Below are 27,265 nucleotides of genomic sequence, written 5' to 3'. Positions count from 1 at the left end.
ATACACCAAATGTATGATTAAGAGATCAGCAGAAGTCCTGTAAACAATAAAATTGGACCATTGTCACATACACTGAGGTTTCAAGGGTAATATCTAGGCTAAGAGATATTGAAGAAAAAGGATATAATCAAGAAAAGACTTTTATTTAAGCTGGTTGTGCTCTGTGCTAAACACCTCATGTATTTTAGCCAATCAGAGTATGATATGTAACCATTAATCAGCACTGTTATTTATATTCAGTTATCAATAAATTATGAACTTTGGCTTTTATTCTGTGATTATTCTGTACCAGACTGTTACTGTTGTGAAGGATTCTCACTCTTCAGCATGGTACTACAGTACAAGAGAATAAATGGAAAAAAATTAATGACTTTCCTCCTGCCTGATTTCTGACTCGAAGAGATCTTATCAACTAGAGGATAAGCTTCTTCCTTTAATTAAGATGTTCAATTTCTACTACAATACAACTATATTATATTGTCAAACTTACCTTTATACATCACTTTCTTACAGTAAATACTTCTTAAAAGTGCTTCTCAAATGAAAAGCTCCACTGCATTTGTTTACATATATAGTTTTCCAAATGAAGCTAAGGCAGTTTAAGGAATTCCTTTTGGGTCACTTTAGTGAGCCGCAGAAACACACTGAACCAAGTCCCTTAGTCACTTAGCCACATAAGTTTAAAAATGTCTGTTTAGCATATTTAAGGTGTTCTATAAACTTTAATACCCTGCAGCATTTTTTTGAAAAGATTTTATTACCTTGTGTAGAAAAGGTGCCGGGATTACATTGGTAATATCGATTGGAAAAGTGCATTAAGATCCGCTCTCTTTCCTGCGTTTCACCCATTAGTGCAAAGGCTTTCAAGAAACGTCTAAAACAAAAAATATAATTAGTATTTAAAAAACAAAAACACATACAGGACTGCCAGCATAACAACCTGTTTACATTTCTAATTAACATTATGGCAGAGGTGGCTGCTCCAAAGTATTTCCAACACAAAACACTTATTTGATTAATAACTAGGGTGTCTTCTGGAGAGTGCTGCTGATAAGTAGATTTTTTTTGTTAAAGATAATAAAACAAGCTAGAAGATGATTAACATAATAAAGAAATCACAAAATCAATATGCCACAAGTTTGTACATACAATGTGTATAAAAACCTGTCAGAATAATTCATTAATAGGTGTGCAGCCCATGCCATTTGAATTTGGTAGACCAATAAATCTCCTTAAACATCTACATACAACAGTGCACCACACCCTATTAAGTCACAATTTTTTATTAGTATCTGAAATAGGCAATGCAATGTACTTGTGAACAAATTACATTAGTCTGTCAAACTGGTGAAAAAAGACAACACACTAATACAACAGACAGCTTTACTTTTTCACAAATACTCCAAGAAAGGAATGTAAAGCTGAGCTCAGAAATAAACTGGTGGCGGAAATCTTGCTCATGGGAAAAAATTTGTAAATTTCTTCATGTCTGCATTTTTGGCTTATTATTTGAAGAAAATACAGAAACTACAATTCTTTGTGTTATTCTCTAACATTAAGACTGAATAGAATGTAGCAAGTTTTTTTCATGGTTTTATATAGTACAGAAAGCAAATGTGCATTATAAAACACCCAATAACACACATCAAAATAAAGAAATAAAGTACAGTCAGTCCTCTGTATCCATGGGTTGTGTATCTGTGGATTCCACCAACCATCGACTGAAAATTGTAGAAAAAATAAATTCCAGAAAGTTTCAAAAAGCATAACTTGAAATTTCCATGCACAAAGCACTACACTAAATCCATGTGAATGAAGTGACATATAAATATACCCTGCTGTAGGTTCCCATAGATCTCCAGTCTATCCCCAGCACTCAATGTTCGAACACTGTTTGCTACTTCTGTCTCTCACACTTACACACACTACACAACAGAGAGAGACAATTTATTTATATTTTCTCCATTTCTAATTATATTTTTGATATATACTTGTTATTTTACACATTCTGTTTTTTATATGCATTTTTCTTTCAGGTTGTTAAATGAAAGCAATCTGTAAGCACTGAAAGAAAGAAATCGTTACTTGGGTGCTGAAACATACTATGTTGTTAGGCCTATAATGGTTGCATCTGCACTGAACATGTATGGATTTTTTTTCTTGTAATTAATCCCTAAACAATACAATAACACAAATAATTATAATACCTAATACAATGTAAATGTTATATAAGTACCTAATACAATGCATGGTTAAAAGTATATGGGACATTATCGTAGGTGTTATGCAAATATTATTCCATTTTATATAAGGGACTTGAGCATCAGTGGATTATGGTATCCGAGGAGGGTCCTGGAACAAGTAAACCACTGTAACAGGCGCAGTGATTTTGGGAACAAAAAAAACACTTTCACAGGCCTATGAATATGCTAGCATTCTGAAGAAAAAAAAAAATTTAAGTCACTGATTAGTCATGTACTAGTCTCATGGGGCCAGACGAGATTCTCAAACAAAAATACACAGCTCAGTAACACAAGGTAACTGAAGCCTACTAATTAATTTACACATTGTAATGAGTGCTGCAACAGTAGAGACAGAAGACGCACACTCATAGATCACCACTACTACGCTCCACATATTTAAGAAGTGCCTCTGTCTGCCATGATAGCTTTCTGTTATTTTAACTATTGCATCCCTATGACATAGCAACAGCAAATAAAGTTTAGATCAGCATTATGGTTTATGCATATATAACAAGTGAAAATGCTGCAATTATTTTGCTATGGCATGTTTGCATTTCAAATTAAACAGTAAAGATAAATTTTGTATTAGTTACTCATTTAAATATGCAGTCAGAAGGTGGATGTTGTGCTGCCTTATCTGTGTACCTACTGCTGTTGTTCAGCAAATTTGTTGATTAGAGTATTTTGAGTTCTAAAATCTGCATCTCTTTTGGCTCTTCACTATCAGCTCTATTGACAGCAGTCCCTTTAAACAGTGTGGCACATTGTTTACTTTAAATGCCTATTTTGTAGTTCATATTTTCACGAATAGAAGCTAATTCTTTCATGCTTACCATTGACTCCAATGCTATCGTATTAATGCTGAATACAACAGAGAGCACATGCAGCCTGCAACAATATATTGTTCACTTTTACCATTCATCCATTGATGATGTCGAATGTCAATGTATAATCTCATGCTACAGAAAGAGTTCCCTTGCTTAAGGTTATGTTAAATTTGGAACAGGTTATGCTTATTTTTTAATAGGGTTTTTTAGGAGACTTTTTGACTGTAAATAGTACCTTATAAACAGAAGCTTGCTATCTGTCAGAGTAGGTTAACGGGAACATTTTACCCTTTGCAGTTCAAAATCACTGCCTCTACTTTGAATGCCTTCATGAGGTGTTTAATTGGTTCAGAAATATGACACCCAGTGATCCTTCTAATTGTTCCCACCGAGTTTTACACAAAATTCATTCATGGTTGTCTCCTTATACTATACATCTGGCTTCAGCGAGACTAGAGGTGTACTAATATAAACAGCAAGGTATTGTGTATGTCTGCTTGGAAAGATCACATCCTGGTACATCTAAAGTATATGTAATATTGAAATAAATAAAACTTACAACCTTCTGTTTGCTCACAAGCACCCATCATTCATCCACTTATACACTGTTGAAAACAATAACTAGTTCAGGGAGAGCCAGAGCAAATTCAGTTGGACTGTGGTATGGAAATAAGTAATATTTCATAAAAAGTACAAATAATGTTGGACACGGCAGTTAAATCTGCTTCAAAAGTTTGTCTGCAGGTTCTTGCAAAGAAAAGAAGGGAGCAGTTATTATAAAATTAATTCTAAGATTTACTAACATCAAGGTTGTAGTCAGTTTAAAGCCAGCAGCAAAGGTTTTTTTATAAGCAAAAAATGTAAAGTGTAGCATGTAGAATGTAGTGGTGGAGAGTACTTACGAAAGTACATTAACATGCACATGATCAAAGCACTCACACAACATAGTTCATAAACATTGTTTATTACGTCTAGTTTACAGACGTATTGATTCTTTTGACAGAACACTATTTATGATCGAAGTACTATAATTGCAATTGGTAGAAGGTCCAAGTCACATAATCCCAATCTTTGTTCATACTGAAGTAATAGTGACACTGTTGGTTAGAAAACAAGTCTCAGTACCAGATGAAAAGTAAAAAAAAAATGGTTTGGGAATTAATAAATACACATAATTTTCTTATTGCTATGGAGCTCCACAAAAGTTGAAGACATGGGGAAATCATTTCACATATTCTCAAAGCTTTTGTAAAATATACACTATCAGTGCAAAGAATGGAATCAACTGATTCGGTGCATGCCTTTAATCTTAAAAGACATTTTGATATAAATATATATGTTATTCTTACATATTTGTTTCTATTAAGACAAATATAAATACTGAACTTGATGTATTTCAATAGAAAAAGAAAACTTTTAAGCTTTAAAAATATTTTTGATATGCCCCAAAACCACTGTAATTTCTATTTAAAACTTTAATGAAACTTTAAGAGTTGTAAAATGTTGAACCTTAATCACTGTATCATTGTAAATACTGTCTCTAATTTTTGCCAAAAAATCTTGTTGTGACATGGCCGCATTGTGACGGTGTGGGTCAGCTCTACATTCCCAGTTGCTCTAGGAAGCCTCTTGAACCAGCTACCACCAATAATGTACCCAAGGACTGAGCCTAGCAGATAAAGACACAAAAAACAAAGCAAGAGGTATGTGCAAAAGTGCATCATTGCTTTTATTTAAAACTCCAAAACAGTGTTCAAAAGTGCAATGCGAAGGTCCATAATAAATAAATAATCCATAAAACAGTTAATTGTGGAGGATAAAATCCAAATAAATAATCCATTAAAACGAGGTTAGAATCTCGCAGGCAGGAGTCTGTCCTTTAAGTCACATGCTCCCCTGAGGCCTCTCCATACTGCTGCATGCTTGCTCTCTTGTTCACTTGCACTGGCACTCTCTCGTCTTCCTGCCAGCAAGCCTGCCTGGCTCTCTCTCTCCCCCCGCTTTTAACCTGTGTACTTTACCTTTTTATTTGCAATTCTCTTTCTTCACATGCCATCTATCCCTCATATCTTCTGTGGCTGCGGCGCCTCAATCACGCAATGCTGAAAGCTAATGAAGCAATTATGACAGATCACATTCTCACAAGCAGGTGCGTCTTGCCTTAACTACCTCACCAACCTCCCACAGCTACACAGGCACGCACACTCATGGAGATCAAGCCAGTCATTCAATTATTTATTTATTAAAAACAGGCCTCTAATCTCCCAGATGCGAACCCACCATTCCACGTGCATGGGTGCAAACAATTGTTTGGGTTGTAGCAGTCCATAATACAGTGACAAAATATCAACTTGTTGAAGAGAAATTACAGCTCTTAAAGAAATCTAGGACAGTCAATGTGTCAGATTTCAAGAACTTAGGTTTCTTTAAGTACACTCACAAAAAGCACTATGACCAAACAGGTTTACATGCGGATCTCTACAGGAAAGACAGACCAAGAGCTATCTATTCTGTACAGGATAAAATTATTAAAAGTTATTATTCTGAGAAACAACCAATTAACTACACCTTATATTATACCCCAAATATATACTTTACAGAATTCAAACAACAGACACTTACTTCCTTCAACATTGAATTACTACAAAGAAATCATTATTGAAAGAGACATATAAGAAGTGCCTTCCTTGGACCAGGAAACACAGGCAGTGAACATGAGATGAGGCCAGTGTAAATTTGATGCCATGATTTTAAACTTAATATTTTTAGGTCCAATGACCACGTTTCTGAAATGGATGATATCTGCATGTGTGGTTCCCACAGTAAAGCATGGAGATGTAGGATTTTGCAATAACATGCTGTTCCATCCTTTCTGGCTAAGACAGAGAATGGTAGAGTACAGCAGCAGGTAACCTGGCCACAACAGTCACCTGACATAAGCCCAAAATAACATTAGAACCATTTTAATGAGACAATACCATTTATCCCAGCAACATTCAATAAATCAGCACAACCGAATTTCTCCAAAAAGGACACCATCCAAGTTTAGACAGTCCCTAAAGATTAATTTCTACCACACTACTTGGTAAATTATTAAATGTGTGTACAGCTCTCTGTAGAATGATTCAATTGTGTCACCTCAGTCTTAATAATTACCACTTGCTCAACACTAGAATCCCTGAAGCCTACGAAAAAAGGTTTAATGCCAAGCCACTTTAAATTCACACCTTCTCATCATAGTCTTTGTTTTGCAAATGTGTCAATCAGCACAAGCAGAAAGCAGCCTGCTATACCATTCCCCACCAACGCAGCTGAAGTTCTCCCAGCTCAGGTCTTTTTATCTGGGTACGAGGTGCCTGGAATTGCACAGGGTAAATAATATATTGTTATCTGGAATACATACATTTCATGTGTGTTCCGTGTCTACGTGCAAATGTATGATGACAGGAAATGTGAGGCAAGAAATGTTGAATATAACTAAAACAGAAACTTTTTTCATGTTATAGTAATAATTGACAAAATGCTGACCTGAAGTGTATAATGTGTGAAAACTGAAGTCCAAATATCAAATAAACATTACTTGAAATGTGTAAAAACTGAAGCCCAACTATCAATCGACAGAGAGCAAACACGACTCTTTGGCTGGTGCAGTAAGAACTGCCACTTCACAATGAAGTGATTAGTGGTTCGAACCCGGGTTCTTTCCGTTTTGAGTAGTGACCTGCTATTATTACTATCAGATAATAAAAGCATATATTTGATTTGAGTCTGTAACACCCAGTGTATATTTTTGCTAACTGTAAAAGATATCGCTGAATGGATATACTGTAAGCAGACACAAAAACGCTAGTGAATAATGTCTTCTTGGTATTTTGTCACAATTTTTTGTTATTCAGTTTTATTCTTGAAGAAAACCACACTTGTTTTGTTATACCTTTGCGAAAGTGTTTATTTTATATTCCAGTAACAACTTGAATGAGATAAAATCTGTCTCTGCCTCTCTCATGCATGCACACACACATCCATGCCTGAAAACATCAGTATTTGAAAATGCTACTGCATATCATTTGAACATGGTTTTCTTTTTCCGATCTTGCCCAGTCTCCACATTATGGTGCATGGTACTGAGAATTCAGACAGACTTCTTTATTGGCACATACACCATCAGCATGGCACCGCCAGACCTAAACACTAGCGTGGAGAATTGCTCACATACTAAAGTGACTTTAGCTGCAGGTGGAAGTCCCACTTTATTTATGGTGCCAAGCAGAGTTGTGTTGTGGTACACCAGTTTATTAGCCTGCAAAAGAGATGGGAAGAAGTTGTTTGTGGTTACAATTCTGTCCTTGTCCAGAAATGGCTCCATAAGCTTTATGACCACACTCTCAGAAAGTCTTTCTCCCATGAGACAACAGATTTTTTACTAAATAAGGAGGGCCATTGCACATGTACTTTGTCTCCAAATCTACCACATTTGTGAGGCTTGGTAGAGATGTAAGGACAACAGACCTTGAATGGAAACAGTTGCTCCACAACAGTAATATGTTGCTCTTGGTTGTAATTCAAAACACAGTTCTCAACAAAACACTGTCAGATGTCCAAATTTACAGCAAATCTGTCATTTTTCAACATGTTCTGCAAGGGTGTTGTCAAAGCGCAAATGTCACATGATTGTCTGATAGCGGTCATGGGACACTGTATCTTTGGTTACTGGTACAAAAAATATTTCTGACCAGACATCAACCACATCACCAATTGTGGTCATCGCTGCTCTTGTGAAAAGAATAACCGATAAAACGCTATCAACTCAGAGAGGGAGAGGCAAGTTTGTTGTACCACATGAATGTGACTAACAGAATAAAATTGAATTAAAAACAAAAAAAGTTAACTTTTACAGGTAGCAAAAATGTACACTGGGTGTTAGATTTAACTCAAATGTATGTTTTTATTACATAATAGTAATAATACTAGCAGCTCACTACTCAAAACTGGGAGAACCAGGGCTCAAACCCGCAAGCTCTTGATTACAAGATACCAGTTCTAGCTAAGCAGACACATCAGTTTTCTGTCAATTGATATTTGGGCTTGGCTTTTTAGTCATTGACAGCAACATGTAAATTGAATGATTTCCTTTTCTATGGTTAAATTCTTAAATAAAAGTGCACTTGTTTTGTTATACCTTTTGTAAAAGTATTCATTTGATATTTGGACTTCACACATTATACACTTCAGGTCAGCATTTTGTCAATTATTACTATAACATGAAAAAAGTTTCTGTTTTAGTTATGTGTTCAACATTTCTTGCCTTGCATTTCCAGTCATTCTATATTTACCCAGATCGTTGCAGACATGGAACATACATGAAATGTATATATTACAAATAACAATATACTATTTACCCTGTGCCAGTGCATGCTCCCCAACATAACCTAATACAATTCCAGGCTCCTCACACCCAGATAAACAGGCTTGAGGTGGGAGAACTGCAGCTGCGTTGGTGGGGGGGGATGGGATAGCAGGCTGCTTGTGCCGATTGACACATATGCTAAATAAAGTATTACAACTTTTTAAAATCGGCTCCAGGGATTCTGGTGCTAAATGTAAAACTTTCAGCTCCTTTAGTCTTCCCCCATAGTTTATGCCTTGTAGTTCTGTAATCAGCCTAGTTGCTCTTTTCAGAATATTCATGTATGTTAAAAGAGGAGTGGCCCCAGCACTAATCACTGAAGGCCACCACTTCATTAACATTTAATTCCGAAAAAGTTCCTTGCATCTTTAAAACTTTGCTTCCTGGGTGTATGCCAAATTTTCACCCATCTACATATTGCACTATAAACTCAACACTTGTTTATGTTTCATCACAAGTCTCATTTGTAATCCTATGAAAAGTCTCCTGAAAATTAAAATAACTATATATACCAGAGGGGTTAAGTCCATAATGCCATTTAGTGGAAGCAGAAAAGCTAACTACTCTAATGACACATACACTATATGGACAAAAGTATTGGGACAACTGACCATCACACCAAAGGGGCTTTAACACTAGAATTACCAGAGCCTACGAGAAAACTCGTAAATCCGACTCCCCTTAAATCTGTTCGCACCTCTCCGTCAGCGTCTTTGTCCTGTAAATGTGCCAATTAAGGCAAGTAGCCGGCTATTCCATCCCCCACCGTCGCAGAACGTTCACTAAGTTCTCCCAGCTCGTGCCTTGTTTGATTATCTGGGAGTGAGTGAACTGCTCTAGTTTTAGAGTGGAAATAATAGATCGTTATTTGGAACACATGCATTTTATGTGTGTTCCGTTTCTACAGTAATCTGTGTAAACACATTGTTAAAACAGAAAATTTTTCACATTTTAATAATAAATGTTACAAAATGTAGGCTTAAACTATAGAATGTGTGAAGCCTGAAGTCCAAAGATCAAATAAACACTTTCACAAAAGGTTCAAGGACAATACAACAGCTTCTGTGGCGTAGCGGTAAGATTTGCTGACTTGTAATCAAGTGGCCACTGGTTCGATCCCCACTGCCTCCTATATTTGCTGTTTTCAGTAGTGAGCTGCTCTTATTGTTAATATTATACAGTACACACATACATTTGGTTTGCGTCTGTAACAGACCGTGTACATTTATAGTACTGACACACAAACGCTGGTGAATCTGCCTTCTTCGTATCTCACCATCACTTTATTTTTTTTATTCAGTTTTATTGAGTGTTCCTGCTCACGCAGAATTAGTATGCACCTTATGGTTTATGATGTCAAAAAACAAAAAAAACAAAACACAGATGTGGGTATAACCCCCTGATCTGACTCACATCCGATCTGACGCTGTTCGTTTTTAAATAATATTGCATTAGTGCGATGATGTTTTCTGATTGGTACTATTCATGTCATGAAATGATTTCTGCAAAATATCATATATACCTACGGCTGTGTTTTTTTGACATCATAAACCATAAGGTGCATACTAATTCTGCGTGAGCAGGAACACTCAATAAAACTGAATAAAAAAAAATAAAGTGACGGTGAGATACGAAGAAGGCAGATTCACCAGCGTTTGTGTGTCAGCTTTTATCCCTCCACATCAGAGAATGTCCAGTTCCATTGCCACAAAACACCACTCACATCTACAGTTATTCCCAGCTTCAAATAAAAATTAACAGCGTCAGATCCCTAGGGCTGCAGTATGGACCGTGATTGTGAGTGAGAGAATAAAAGTGAGAAAAGAAAGGTAACTTTTACAAGTACAGTACTATAAATGTACACGGTCTGTTATAGACGCAAACCAAATGTATATGTGTACTGTATAATATTAACAATAAGAGCAGCTCACTACTGAAAACAGCAAATATAGGAGGCAGTGGGGATCAAACCGGTGGCCCCTTGATTACAAGTCAGCAAATCTTACCGCTAGGCCACGGAAGCTGTTCTATCATCCTTGAACCTTTTGTGAAAATGTTTATTTGATCTTTGGACTTCAGCCTTCACACATTCTATAATTTATGCTTACATTTTGTAACATTTATTACTAAAATATGAAAAGGTTTCTGTTTTAACAATGTGTTTACACAGATTACTGTAGAAACGGAACACACATGAAAAGTGTGCCAAATAACAATCTATTATTTCCACTCTTAAACTCCAGCAGTTCACTCACTCCCAGATAATCAAACAAGGCACGAGCTGGGAGTGAATGTTCTGTGACGGTGGGGGATGGAAAAGCCGGCTGCTTGCTGCATGTCTTAATCCGCACATTTACAGGACAAAGGCGCTGACGGAGAGGTGCGAATGGATTTCAGGTGGGCCGGATTTACGAGTTTTCTCGTAGGCTCTGGTAATTCTAGTGTTAGTGACAATGCATTCAAATGCATAGATTTCAATATGGAGATGGTCTCCCCTTTGCAGCTATAACAGCTTCCACTCTTCTTAGAAAGCGTTCCACAAACTTCTACAACAGTTTGGAGTGTTTCTGTGGGAATTTGTGCCAGTTCATTCTGTACTGGTGTTGGACGAGAAGGTCTGGCTCGCAATCTCCATTCCAATTCATCTCAAAAGTGTTTGAAGGGGTTGAGATCAGGGCCCTGTGTGGGCCAGTCAATGCTCCCACACCAAACTCATCCAACTATTTCTTTATGAACCTTGCTTTGTGCACTGGAGAACAGTCATACTGGGATAGAAAAAGGCCTTCCCTAAACGGTTTTCACAAATTTGGAAGCATAGCATTGTCCAAACTGTCTTGGTATGCTGAAGCATTAAGATTGCCCTTCACTAGAAGTAAGGGGCCTAGCCCAAAACCCGAAAAACAGCCCCACAACATTATCCCTCCTCCATAAAACTTCACAATTGACCCAATGTAGTCAAGCAGGTAACATTGCCCCACCCTCTGTCAAACCCAGGCTCATCCATCTGAGTGCCAATGTGAGTAGCACGATTCATCACTCCATAGAAAACGTTTCCACTGCTCCACAGCCTAGTGGCGCTGTGCTTTACACCACTCCATCTGACACCTGCCATTGGATTTGGTGATGTAAGGCTTGCATGCGGCAGCTTTTCCATGGAAACCCATTCCATGAAGCTCCCTCCACACAGTTAATGGCAATGGAAGCTTGGAACTTGTCAGCTATGGAATCAGCAGAGCATTGGTAACATTTATGCACCATGCTCCTTAGCAATAGTTGACCCCTCTCTGTGACTTCATGTGGTCTTCCACTTTGTGGCCGAGTTGCTGTTGTTCCTAAATGCTTCCACTTTCCAATAATACCACTTTTAGTTGACTGTGGAATATCCAGCAGGGATGAAATTTCATGAACAGTCTTATTGCAAATGTGGCACCCCATCACCGTACCACACTTGAAGTCACTGAGCTCTGAGTCAGTGCAGTTTCACAAAGACATGCAATTGTCTGTGCTACCATAAAGCAGCCTACTTTGATTGCATTTTGATGGATGTGATAATTACAACAGTTAAAGCAGTTCTGTACTAAATCTTAGTCTAGAGGAATCCAAACAGACATTATGCAGTAAACATCTGAATGCTTTTGGGAAACACCTTGAAGAGAAACTGGACTGATTTTTATTGGAATAGCAAAGTGAAAAAATTGTGTCTTGCCTCACATCCACTAAGTGTTATTGATTAGCTAACTATTATTAAATATACAAATGAAAACAAATCTTGCAACACTTCATGTCAAATAACTGACAAAGTGACTTAATGGCACACATCTGAACATTTTTTTTTTTACAAATGCAGGTTAAAGTAGGACTGAAACAAACTGAACATAATCCAAGTATCACCAATGCAGATTTGTGTTGTTGACACTTGCCTCTACACAATGCTTCGATATAAATGTTTGCATGCATTAGGAAGAATAAAGGAAAAGGCATTGGAAATGGGTTGACCCAAACACTCCAAACTCTGGGAGTACTTCTCAAGTCAAACAAACCATACACTAAAATGTAATATCTGTAAAGCTGAACTTGCTTTCCACAGCAGCAGTATAATGATGCATGAACATCTGAAGTGTAAGCATCCAAGAATCAGTGTATCACCATCATCAAGCTGATAAGTGTTAGGAATCTGGCTAATGATTGCCTGGAAGCCAGTAAACTGAAATTATTCGAATGTTGGTCCTATACCCAAGTTTACCCATCAGTTTATTATATTACTGGATAATATATTGTTTGATGAAGACATTAAACATCATGATACAAAGAGATATTGTTAAGAATGACTGATTAGCAGGTTGTACATGCAATGTGAGACACCTCTCTGTGCATAACAGGAGTTCTCCCATTAGTTCACACAGAAACATTCCTGTTACACATAGAGGAAAGGTTCAACCAGCTCACAAAAACTTTGCAATAGTTATAAACTCAAATTTTACGTAAATATAGTAGAAACTCTGGTAGTGTGGAGACCAGACAGACAGTCTTCAGAGCTAGAAGCTCAGTATGGGAGTGGGGCTGAGTATGAGCTGGGCACAGAATAAAGTGTTTAGGCTGTACATACACTCTTATCCATCGCATTATTATGAGACTGTACTATGAAATTTGTGTGTAAAGGGGGCAAATCATTCGCTCAGAGTGAATCAAAATAGAAAATTATGAATTTAGTTATTCAAGGTAAACAGTTAATGTGGAGCAGTTGTGTTTTGATTTCAAAAGACAAAGGAAAACTACATGACTGAAAGATACTGAACTAGTGTATTTTTCTTTTCTTTTTTTAATGTTGTTCTCTCCCTGCCTTCTCTTTTTCATAATTCTTTCTCTGCTCTGTTTAAAAAGCACAAAAACATTACTATTAGAAAAATAAAGTCTCAAATAACTTACCTAAGTGACTGGTCTAATGTCATTCCAGTAAAGTCAAAAAAAGTGAGGTACTCTTCTGCTACAAGCTTGCTGAAGACATTGCTTTTGATCACAAACAGAAAAAAAAACAGCAGTTAATCTAATGTATGTCAATGAGTATCATTCAAATCTCAAATAAAATATTAGTTTTTAAACAACTTGTTAACAGTAAATTAAATTTGTGCAGCATCACTTAATTATAATATTCACCTTAATATTTTTTCTAAAATTACCATTACGTTAGATTGTTATTCACATATGGCTCAGAATCTCGTACATAAAACATTTAATAAGTTCTTGTGGAATATATAGACACCATAAACTTTGTGGAATTACCTTAAAGAATTTTGTTAAAAATGCCTTTAAGCAGGAAACTGAAGCTATTTTGCAGAAGGTTTAGTGCTTTACTTTACAAACTGATGATTGTTCTAAACTATGAAGCATGCCACTGTGCCACTAAACAATTCTAAGTACTTGCTTCTAGATGCATGTATGCTTCTTACCAGGGACATTTACTGTATGTGTACTGTATGTGCTTTAAATCAACATCTTGTACCAGTACTGCTAAGGGTGTACTCTAACTAGGCATGTTTGTTCCGCACTGTGGCCAAGTGCGATTGTGCCTCCTTCCTAGTACTCCCCCGCTAGCCTGCACTCACACTGTGCTTAACGCTTTGGGCCTGGGCATACTTTCATCATGAAGATGACCTCCGAACATGGAGTGACAGCATGCATGTCCAAACAATTTTACTTATTTTGTGGTTGCTTTGGAGTCATGCAGGGCAGGATAATGCTGTACCCTCTTACAAATTTCTTGAGTGTGTAGCGCAATGTTTTGCTGTTAATCGTTCTGCACATACAAGAAGATTTTTACAGTGACAAATCATGTTAGGGGAGCAATTTGGAGCTTTTCTTGCCAACTACAATTCATGTTCATGTGTAAGGTTAGGTTTTATTATATCTGACTTGTCGCATCATTGACGTTATGTCTGTTTTCCATGCTCGGGCACATTTAGCGATCACACTGTTCCCGTTTGCTACTGAACCATGCTCAGGCCCACCTCTTCCAAGTGGGGCAGGGCACAGTACGGTTGGCTTGGCACAGAGCAATCACACTAATCAAACAAACTAGACTTTGCAGGGTTACATGCAGACAAATGTGCTCGGGTAGAAAACAAACTGCCAGTGCGAGTACACTCTTAGAATGGAATTAATTTCCTAACAGCCCTGGAAGCGCTGTGCTATTGGGCAACATTGACTTCCAGAAACCCCTGTGACGAAGAAGAGGCACTACTTTTAAAAAACGTGTTCACAACCAGATCACAAATGCTAACTCCCTTTGGATTACTGGATTTATGTTTGTCCTGTGCATGTGTATTTATGTAATTTCTTATAGACTGGAAAATGTCTTTGTCTAGGGAGCAATTACAAATCTTCACATACATTGGCTTAGGACAATGCATTGCATTTCACGGATGAGGCTTTTCACACGGGGTTTCCTTCCATTCATCATCATCATTTGCACTATTTAACTGGATTATGGAATTAAGATTCCTTATTTATCGTTTCGTAGGGTTCCATTTGTTCAGTGGGAATTGCATGTGTGTTGTTTGTTCATTTTTTTCATTACTTGTAAAATATATTCCTTAACACTGATTTTCTGAACAGTCATTTTATGTGTCTCTGTTTGGGAGTGTGAATTCCAAATCACTGTTTCACAGCAGTGTGAATCGTAGCATCCTGTAACCACTACAAGCTAACCTAAAACTTCAAAATTTCACATTAGCTTTCTTACCTTAAAAAATTTTTATGGGCAACAGGAACCATGTTTTCCTTTTTATTTGATATTTCATTATTTTGCAATGTTGAGTTTAGTGTTGCTGCTTCACAACTCCAGAATCCTAATTTTGAATTTTAGCCCGAGTGCTATCTAAGTAGAGTTTGTATGTTTTCACGTTTCTGTAATAATTTCTAACCCAGTATTTTGGTTCTTCTTCCCACATCCTAAAGACATGAGTGTCAGATTTACAGGTGACTGTAAATTGGCCCAATTTGAGCGAGGGTGCTTTGAAATGATGCATAATGTAGAGTTGAGTCCTCGCATGCAGTGCTACCCTAAATAGGCAGTGGCTTTCTGCAATCCTGAACTAGAAAAGCTGGTTGTAGCAATAGATGGATAATTTTTGTGGCAAAAATTTTTATGAACAAAAAAATGTAAATCAAAATCATCTGAAAGTGTAGTCTGGAAGAAATACTTATAAGGTGCAGAAATTATGTATTACATTAAATATGCAGTAAACATGATAGTGTGTCATACACAATACAAATTTCATGGTGTCACTTCAGAGATGGACATGTACAAGGTGTGTCTTGTATTTGGATTTAAACAAGTATTCTCCAGAAATGTGTTTTCTATAGTCTAGTCCAAAATGAGTCAGTATATTTTTAGGTTTAATATGTCAATAAAGAAAAATATTCTACAACAACATATTATGATTCAATGTATGTTACAGTACTTATTTTACTAATCCTGCATTTGAGAGGGTCAGGCTATTTGTTTTTCCTTCATTTCTTATTAGGTACCTATGGGCTCACTCCAAGTGTTTCATGATTACCCTTTTAACAGCCTACGAAAAAACTCGTAATTCCGTCCCACCTTAAACTGCTTCTTAAATCCCTTCACACCTCTCCGCCAGCGTCCTTTGTCTTCTAAATGTGCTGATAAAGAGAAGCTGGGAGCAGCCGGCTATTATTGCAATATTTTCACATATATTGTCTCTTTCTTTCAGGTGTGTAATAGAAACCACAGCATAGAGAGAAGTGTGTACATTGCTTCTTACAGGAAAAGGTGCACTTGAATTTGACGTTAGTTTGCATCTTGGTACACTGCAGAGCTATAGCGCGTCTTTAGTGAAAACAGCCGTGTCAGATGGGGTTGTATGAATTGATTCTGAACGCGACTGTGAGAATGAAAAGTGAATTAAAAAAAAAAAAAAAAAAGAGCTAACCTTTACAAGGATCATAAATTGCACCGTCTGTTACAGACTGAAATCAAATGTATGCTTTTATTCTAAAACAGTAAGACTAAGAGCAGTTTACTTCTCAAAACAGAGGGGCGCAGGATCGAACTCGTGACCTCTTGATTCCCAAGCAGGGGCTGAGTCTATTGAACCACAGAGGAAGTTACAATAAACTGCTGTCAATGTCGCATGTTAAGGCGGCTTTTTGTTTCTACAGTTATATTTTTGAATAAAAGCGCAATTGTGTTATTCTTGTGAAAATGTTTCTTTGCTATTTGGACTTCAGGCTTCATACACTATATAGTTTATGCCTACATTTTGTCATCTACTACTAGAATATAAAAAACGTTTCTGTTTTAACAATGTGTTGACACAGATTATTGTAGAAACGGAACAGACATGAAATGCGTGTGTTCCAAACAACGATCTATTATTTCAACTCTAAAACTCCACTTCACTCCCAGATACTCAATCAAGGCATGAGCTGAGAGAAGTTCGCACGCTCTAAATTGGTGGGGGGATGGAATAGCCGGCTGCTCCCAGCTTCTCTTTATCAGCACATTTAGAAGACAAAGGACGCTGGCGGAGAGGTGTGAAGGGATTTAAGAAGCAGTTTAAGGTGGGACGGAATTACGAGTTTTTTCGTAGGCTCTGGTAATTCTAGTGTTAAAAACCTACTAGTTGTCCTTCGGCAAGTCTCCATAAGGATCATTCAAACACACACAAGTATTTTTCCAGTTGCTTTTAGTTATTGCTCTTTTAAAAATCCTTTTTAATTTTTTGCTAGGTTTTGTATTTTTCTTTGGTTCCTGCTTTCTTAACTTTCAGATTTTTTTTCTAGTTTGACTATGAAGTCATTTGTTGTACAAGTGCTGCACTAACACTGTATTCAATGTTATTTTCTTCAAATAAAATACAACTTTTTTATAAAGCACTTTTCTGTTCCCAATGATTCCTAAACTAGCAACGAAAAAGAAATGCTAATAAAGTTAATAGTTTTTAGCTATTCCATTCCATTTATTATGAAACCTGTCCACAAAATTCACTGCAAGTCTGATTACATTTAGCTGAACAAACAATATTTTAATTAAGAAAAGCACACTTCTTAGGATTTTATTTTTGCAACTGTAAGCACTAGAAGTACACATTGTCCTTAAATATGTTGACAGAGTCCCTTAAATGGAATTGAAGAGCACTGGCTTCTGATCAGTTCTCTCTGACAGTGGTAACTTTAGGGTTTATCACTGGTAAACTAAGATTCACCTGCCCTCTAGTGTCCTAGTAAATGTACCACTCAAGGCATTCTTTATCTTGTAATGCAACCCCATTACCACTGCTCTTCTGTGACACAACATCTGATAGTTTCTATTGCCCTTTAGAGACCCCTGCTTTCCCAAGGCTGGCATTTAGAGTGGCCTTCTTCATGTCTATGTGTATCTCAGAAAAATCCACAAGAAGACCTGCAGCTATCATTACTTATACTGCACAGGCGCTGAAATTCCAAAACAAAAGGCAATACCATACAGTAGAATTTGATTCATACATTTTAGGAACATGCTCTAAGGGAAACATATTAGACACAATGCAATTAAACACCCAAAACAAGATTATGAAGTAGAAAGGAAAATAATAAATAGACAGGCAAATAAGTAATTAGATGAATCCCTGTGGTGCCTCAAGTCTTTAAGGAATACAAGAAAAGAAGCCTATTTGGCAGTGCTAAGCAGAATTTCAGGTTGGTGATTAATGTAAATTTGTAACTGTAAAATTTTATGTGTGTGTGCATGTGTCTAGTATGTCTATATATAGACAGGCGGCCATGATTATTAGCCAGCTGGGGCACCAACTGAATGGAAGGACCAGAGAGAGAGAGCATCTGCAAGGCACTGCCTTCCCTGGTCCCTCCTGGCCAGCTGTGGCACCATGGATTCCCACAGGACACGCTGGGAGTTGAGTTTGGTGCAGTCCTGTTGGGTTCCATGGGGGTCACCAGCGAGAGCTGCAGAACCTTATCTTGCACTTCCATCACACCTGGGAGTAATTCCAGGTAATGCTAATGAGCCACCTGGAGCAATCCCAGGAGCAATATAAATGGGGTTGCCTCACTCCATTCAAGGAGCCAGAGTCGGGAGGAAATGGACAAAGCATGCTGGGAGAGGAGAGGAGGAGAAAGACAGAGATGAAGAGAAGAAAAAGATTGTACTTTGGTCCTTATTTGTATTGTGCTACTGTGGGGAGCGATGGAAAAGGACTTCCCCACAGAAATAAGTGTGTTGTGTGCTGCACTTGTGTGTCTCTCATCATATATATATATTGTATATATATATATATATATATATATATATATATATATATATATATATATATATATATATATATATATATATATATATATATATATACTAGCAAAATACCCGCGCTTCACAGTGGAGAAGTAGTGTGTTAAAGAAGTAATGAAAAAGAAAAGGAAACATTTTGATAAAATAACGTAACATGATTGTCAATGTAACTGCTTTGTCACGGTTATGAGTGTTTCTATCATATATATATATATATATATATATATACATACATACATATATATATATATATATATATATATACATACATATATATATATATATATACATACATATATATATATATATATACATATATATATATATATATATATATATATACATACATATATATATATATATATATATATACATATATATATATATATATATATATATATATATATATATATATATATATATATATATACATACATATATATATATATATATATATATACATACATATATATATATATATATATATATATATATATATATATATATATACACAGTGGTGTGAAAACTATTTGCCCCTTCCTGATTTCTTATTCTTTTGCATGTTTGTCACACAAAATGTTTCTGATCATCAAACACATTTAACCATTAGTCAAATATAACACAAGTAAACACAAAATGCAGTTTTTAAATGATGGCTTTTATTATTTAGGGAGAAAAAAATCCAAACCTACATGGCCCTGTGTGAAAAGTAATTGCCCCTGAACCTAATAACTGGTTGGTCCACCCTTAGCAGCAATAACTTCAATCAAGCATTTGCGATAACTTGCAATGAGTCTTTTACAGCCTCTGGAGGAATTTTGGCCCACTCATCTTTGCAGAATTGTTGTAATTCAGCTTTATTTGAGGGTTTTCTAGCATGAACCACCTTTTTAAGGTCATGCCTGCCATAGCATCTCAATTGGATTCAGGTCAAGACTTTGACTAAGGCCACTCCCAAGTCTTCATTTTGTTTTTCTTCAGCCATTCAGAGGTGGATTTGCTGGTGTGTTTTGGGTCATTGCCCTGTTGCAGCACCCAAGATTGCTTCAGCTTGAGTTGACAAACAGATGGCCGGACATTCTCCTTCAGGATTTTTTGCTAGACAGTAGAATTCATGGTTCCATCTATCACAGCAAGCCTTCCAGGTCCTGAAGCAGCAAAACAACCCCAGACCATCACACTACCACCACTATATTTTACTGTTGGCATGATGTTCTTTTTCTGAAATGCTGTGTTCCTTTTACGCCAGATGTAACAGGACATTTGCATTCCAAAAAGTTCAACTTTTGTCTCATCAGTCTACAAGGTATTTTCCCAAAAGTCTTGGCAATCATTGAGATGTTTCTTAGCAAAATTGAGACGAGCCCTAATGTTCTTTTGCTTAACAGTGGGTTGCATCTTGAAAATCTGCCATGCTGGCCGTTTTTGCCCAGTCTGTTTCTTATGGTGGAGTCGTGAACACTGACCTTAATTGAGGCAAGTGAGGTCTGCAGTTCTTTAGACGTTGTCCTGGGGTCTTTTGTGACCTCTCGGATGAGTTGTCTCTGCGCTCTTGGGGTAATTTTGGTCAGTCGGCCACTCCTGGGAAGGTTCACCACTGTTCCATGTTTTTGCCATTTGTGGATAATGGCTCTCACGGTGGTTTGCTGGAGTCCCAAAGCTTTAGAAATGGCTTTATAACCTTTAGCACACTGATAGATCTCAATTACTTCTGTTCTCATTTGTTCCTGAATTTCTTTGGATCTTGGCATGATGTCTAGCTTTTGGTCTACTTCTCTGTGTCAGGCAGCTCCTATTTAAGTGATTTCTTGAAACAGGTGTGGCAGTAATCAGGCCAAGGGGTGGCATACGGAAATTGAACTCAGGTGTGATACACCACAGTTAGGTTATTTTTTAACAAGGGGGCAATTACTTTTCACACAGGGCCATGTAGGTTTGGATTTTTTCTCCCTAAATAATAAAACCATCATTTAAAAACTGCATTTTGTGTTTACTTGTGTTATATTTGACTAATGGTTAAATGTGTTTGATGATCAGAAACATTTTGTGTGACAAACATGCAAAAGAATAAGAAATCAGGAAGGGGGCAAATAGTTTTTCACACCACTGTATATATACATACATATATACACATACATCCACATATATATACACACATACATATATACACATAAATATATATATATATACATACATATATATATATATATATATATATATATATATATATATATATATATATATATATATATATATATATATATATATACATATATATATATATACATATATATATATATATATATATATATATATATATACATATATATATATATATACACACACACACACACACACATTATATATATATATACATATATACACACACACACATTATATATATATATATATATATATATATATATATATACACATACACATATATACAGTCTTTCGGGTGTGAGCAACTGTTGCTGGGGGTGCCAGAATCCATGAATGAAGAAAAATGAAAAACATTATTTGTACAAAATCTTAATTTATTTATTCATTCCTAAATAATTAAATGGGCAGGCTATTTCATATCAGTGCAATACGCTGTTTGTTAAAACGGATGACTCCCGCTCTTTCGTGCAAGTCTGCGTGGATATTATGAACTATCGTTTCTGTTCAAGTTCTATTTAAATTTTAAATAGAAGGAATTTTTATTTAGTCGACAGAATATTATTCCGGAATAAATCCACTCAAACCTTAAATAACTTATAATATTTTGATCTCCATAAAAATATATCCTGACAAAATTATACAAATTAAAATATGAACATGGTGCATAACAAAACCTGGAAAAATAAATAAAATTTGTTCTTTTCAGCAATAACAAATCAAATCATTCAGTTGTCTTTGTTCTTATGTCATTTTATAAGAGCTGGACACGTGGCATCTTTTTTTGGCAACAATTTCGTTTATGTTTGGTGTGAGGTTCTGTGTTGTGGAGATTCTCAGGATGGACTGCAGGTGCTCATCAGTGAGGTGACTCCTGTGTACTGTTTTGTTAGTCTTCATGACTGAGAAGAGCTTCTCACACAGATATGTGGTACCAAACATACACAAGGTTCAAGCCGAATGTAGACGGAGCAGGAGCATTTCTGCGGGAATGGAGTGAATAAATTGTGCGGGCCCTGCAGTATCGTACTTTGCCTTCAGTGTGCCATTACACTGCAGCTCAATCACCTCCATCTGAATCTGCACAGGTGCAGTTTCCACATCGACGGCAAATGGGTTGCGAAACAACTCAAAATTCTTTTTCTTTTCTTCAAAGCCACCAAAGCGCCGGGCGAACTCAGTGCGCAGTGTGCGCAGTGTGCTCAGTTTATCAGCAAAGTGCAAATTTGGGAACACCGTTGTGCCGACTTGGTTCAACATTACTTGGCAACAGAGAAAGTGGGGCAAGTTGCACTGGTGCATTTGTGTCTCCCATAAAAGTAGCTTCACTTGAAATCACTTTGTGATTTTGCATGGGTAAAAATGTCTGCTGAAGTGTCAGATTCTTCTTTTAACTCTTCTGCTTTCTGTATCTTGTGCATTGCATTCAGGTCTTTCAGGTTATCTTGATGTTTTGTCTCATAGAGCCGTCTTAGATAAAATTCTGTAATTACAGCCACATTAGCTCCACAAATGAGACACATCGGGTTTACTGGCATTGTCAGTAAACATATACTCAGCCTCCCATCGGTTTTTAAAGGCTCTATATTGAGAATCACCTTTTCTCTTTGGCATCGTGTGGGCTAGCTTCACAATAACTTGCAGCATCATAAGCTAGACTTGATTAACGCGGTAAGTGTTCGGCAAGGCAGCTTAAGCACTGCATAATGGGATCTGTAGTTTATTGTGTTACTTAATTCTACTTAATTATATAATGCACGTTTTCTTCAGCGCTTTTTGTAGCTCTTCCTGGTTTTCTACGTAATGCGTGATTACGTGAGAGGCGTGATGATGTCACACGAAACTCCGCCCCCACGGCTTTCGAGCTCAACTCCATTACAGTAAATGGAGAAAAATAGCTTCTAGTTATGACCATTATGCGTAGAATTTCGAGAATTAGTGATGAGTCAGTCAGTGAGGGCTTTGCCTTTTATTAGTATATGTATGTATGTATATATATATATATATATATATATATATATATATATATATATATATATATATATATATATATATATATATATATATATATATATATATATGTATGTATGTATGTATGTATGTATGTATGTATGTATATATATATATATATATATATATATATATATATATATATATATATATACTCACATCTCACATACATATATATATATACACACACACATATATATGCATATACACATACATAAACACACACTGTACACAATAGTTTCGATTTAAGGATTAATCTAAAGACATTTCACTTTATATGACTTTCTCTTACATGTGGGGCTTAGGAATGGTACTCTAATATAATCTGACTGTACTGTAAGATCACCCAAAATGTTTGTAAAAATAAGCATTCAATTGGTTTCCAAATAAATACAGATATTAGCTCCTTTGTATGAAACACCAAAAGTGTATGGAATATACGGCTTACTCAAGTGCACTTATAATTTATTAATTAATATTAAATACTAGCAAAATACCCGCTCTTCACAGCTGCGAAGTACTGCCTTAAAATTTTTATTAAGAAAAAAATTAAGCCTTTTTAAACTGAGGGAAAATATACAACTAATTATTTGTTAAGGATCTCTTTGTATACCACGTTGTCAGTTCAGCCCTCCGGTTGTAATATGACCAAGCTGTGCGCTGAGCTTACTCTTGAGCATGCAATGTACAGTTGGCCATGTGAAAAGCAATCCTGTCTCAAATCAATGCCAACCTTTTGCAGGGTTTGTCCCTGAGACTTATTGTCATTGCGAAGCAGAGCCTTACTGGAAATTGAAGGCGTTTCAATTGAAATGGGAGCCTAGAGGGTATAACGGGGATGCGAAGAATAAAACTCTCTCACCTGAGCTACTGCCAGTAAAAATAGTTGCCTCAATTAGGTTGTTTTGCAGACATGTGACCTGAACTCTTGTGCCGTTACAAAGTTTTGGTGACTATAAGTTTCTCAGTAACATTATTGGTGCCCCAACCTTCAAAATGAGATTATGCTCAGGAGTGCCTGGAGGATTTAGAGTGTTGAGAAACTCTACCGGATAGTGTACCGCGTCTTTCACTTCTACAACTGAATCAAAAGACTGATATGTTTTCGGTTACACTTGAAAGCGACAACCGAACAATCCAGCGGCAGCAATCAACTCACAGCAGAACCATAGGTGAAAGGCTTAAGCATTTCAGTCTTATAGTGCTCCTGTGTATCTCCTGTACTGTCATCAGTCCACACCTTGAACCTGTCACAGTCATTCAATATATAAGACACAATGTCCCTCTGGATATCAAGAGTGAGCCTGATATGTCCGTGCAATATGTAACACAGAGAATGGAAAAGGCAAGCTCCATCTCCGGGCATGGAAACCACTCGGTACGCGATAGTTCTTTGATCAATGGTGATCACCTCGATAGACATGTTAATGGGGGTATGGTTGTAACAATAAAGTAAATGGGTACCTGAACAGCAAACTAAGTCTAAAATACCTACACAATAACTATAATAATTGTAAAAAAACAAACAATAAAACAGCGGAGAAGCCGTGGATTAAATAAAAAAGCTGCTTCCATGGCAAACCAAGGAAAAGAATGAAGACACCGCAGCGAAGGACGGTCTTATATGGGCAGACTGTCAATTACATGGGAGGCGAGGCGATGGAGGATGCAATATAGGCAGGCAGGCATCCAAAGAAGGGAATCAAGAAATAACTATAATCGTAATAAATGAACAATAAAACAGCGGAGAAGCCATGGATTAAATAAAGGAAATAGGTACCTGAACAGTAAACTAAGTCTAAAATACCAACACAATAACAATAATAATCGTAATAAATGAACAGTAAAACAGTGGAGAAGCCGTGGATTAAATAAAAAGGATGCTTCTATGGAGAACCAAGGAAAGGAATGAAGACACTGCAGCGAAGGACGGCCTTATCTGGGCGGGCAGTCAATTACATGGGAGGCGTGGGGATGGAGGATGCAATATAGGCAGGCAGGCAGCCAAAGAAGGGAATCAAGAGACCAGAGTGATGGACGGCCTTATATGGGCAGGCAGTCAATTACGTGGGAGGCGTGCTGATGGAGGACGCAACGCCGCGTCACATGGCGACCGAGCTGCAGGCTATAGACATATATATGTATGTAAGAAGGATTCAGTTATGACCGTTACGCGTAGAATTTCGAAATTAAACCTGCTTAACTTTTGTAAGTAAGGACTGAGCCTGCCAAATTTCAGCCTTCTACCTACATGGGAAGTTGGAGAATTAGTGATGAGTGAGTCAGTGAGGGCTTTGCCTTTTATTAGTATAGATTTTTATAAGCATTTTAATCTTTGCCTCAAAACACATTAGTAACACTTTTCTGTACTTTATAAATTAGATATTTTCTGTTGTAGGAATAAAATTAATAGGTTTATCAAAATGATACAATCACACACAAGTACACTGTGGATATGTGATGAAGCAACTTAGGAGCATGTTTTTGGACTTTCTGAAGATGTTAAGACAGATAAAATTAGGCACTTCTTCAATGTATGTTTGAAAACATATAACCATAAACAAAATCACAAAGACTTTTAAACAAATGCATATCTGATACTAGAAAAGGTAACCAGATATGAAGAACATCCAACATTTCTCAGCTCACTGATCTGCTTCTTTGAACTCAAGGATTTGTGTTTTTCTTTATACATACAAGTATTCAGCTTTTTCTCTCCTTATTAACACTTCTGTTAAAACTGTGGCCTTGAATTGGACTAAGGAAGATCAGATATTGGATTGATGGATTCCATTATAGACATTGCTTATTTTTGTTGAACATTGAGAACAGTAGGAAAGAGCATGAAGCAAAAGTATACCCAAAATATATTTAAAAAAAAAACAAACCTCACAATGTATTTGGTAATTCATTGAGATCTCTGTTTTGAGGTAACAGGATGAAGCACATTAATATTTTACAGAATATTATAAACAATTTCAAAATAATGTTTATTAATTTAAATAATGGCCAGTGGTTCTTACTTTTTTCCTAGGTGTTTTGCTACATCTGAGCGTCTAAATCCTTCTAGCTTGTAAAGTCTTTTAGCTAGTCTTCTTGCTGCTTCCAGATCACACTTGTTACTGTTATTCAGTGTGTCAGTGCTACCACGAAGTCTCTCTGTGCTGCCCATCTCAGAATCTGAATCCAAAAACATGTCCTTCAATCCAGCATCGCTATAGGAAGAAAGGAAATAAGTTACAGCAAGCAAATTATTGAAATTAAAGATCAAAACTATCAAGTGTTTTACTTGCTACTTTCCATGGCAGTCCTGTAAGGCAAAAAAAAAAACCTTAACTGTTGTTAAAAACAGACATAACTAAACTTCATAATCTTATTATTTTTTTTTTTAATGTTACGGCATAGGTCAACCTAAAATCATTTTGAACACTTTTAAGACTCCTGGACAATAAAGTAACAGAATAAGCACAACAAATGTCACAGCATTTTTATTTTTTGACTGAAAGTAAATTAAGTGGTACTAATTAGGGCAGCTTTGTTAACTGCTATTGCAATGCTATTACAACACAAGAAGGAATAACACTAAATTCACTAAAAGAAAACAAAGATGCAGAGGAACAAGAAATGCAATCCTAATCCATCCCATATGAGATCTCATTTCATAACATTCTTTTTTAATGAGCCTAATTTAACATACTACAATGCACTAATTAATATTTACACAAAAGCCTAAAGCAACAGCATCAGTAGTGAGGTGGCTGCAGCATACAGTATGTGCAGACTTGCCAACTGTAAAACCTCTTTTATGCCAGTAGATGGTGACAGCAAGCCACCATTGGCTTGACTATATTCTTTAAACAGGTTTTTTTGCTTGAAATTCAAGTCTTTGCAGATTTACCATATTGACAAGCTGTGAACATTTATTAAGTTAACATTTGTGACTACTCAGTTTTCCATATATTTCATATGAATTTCTGATTAGTGCTTCTAGAGAAAATAGAGGTCGCTGTATTTATAGTGAAAATGAAAAGAAAACTGAACAAGCTTTGCCCATTTCGGAGATTCTGGAAACTTTTGGGGCAAGAAAAAATTAAAACAAGTGTGGAGTGACAGTCCATTATTGGGCACATGTAAACTCCGTACAGAGACAACATTCAAAATGAATGGAACCTGGTAGGTAACAATAATATTCAAATAATAAGTGAAGATGTTGAACAAAGTACATTTGAGATATACAGTGGGTACGGAAAGTATTCAGACCCCCTTCAATTTTTCACTCTTTGTTATATTGCAGCCATTTGCTAAAATCATTTAA

The 27,265-nt window shown here is 36.4% G+C and overlaps 1 protein-coding gene across 2 annotated transcripts in view; it reads right to left on the bottom strand.

Moving 5' to 3' along the window:
• The window catches only part of psd3l (pleckstrin and Sec7 domain containing 3, like), a 579,632-nt gene that overhangs the window by 221,920 nt on the left and 330,447 nt on the right, over positions 1-27,265 (bottom strand). For both annotated transcript variants that reach the window (XM_039758767.1, XM_039758768.1), the window contains 3 exons: positions 25,974-26,165; positions 13,404-13,484; positions 762-874 (listed from right to left, as the gene is read on the bottom strand). In XM_039758767.1, coding sequence (XP_039614701.1) covers positions 762-874; positions 13,404-13,484; positions 25,974-26,165 — 386 coding nt within the window. The remainder of the gene's footprint in view (positions 1-761; positions 875-13,403; positions 13,485-25,973; positions 26,166-27,265) is intronic.

Source organism: Polypterus senegalus, chromosome 7 (genome assembly GCF_016835505.1).
Source record: "Polypterus senegalus isolate Bchr_013 chromosome 7, ASM1683550v1, whole genome shotgun sequence".
Taxonomy (NCBI): domain Eukaryota; kingdom Metazoa; phylum Chordata; class Cladistia; order Polypteriformes; family Polypteridae; genus Polypterus; species Polypterus senegalus.
This window is presented reverse-complemented; position numbering and strand designations above follow the sequence as displayed.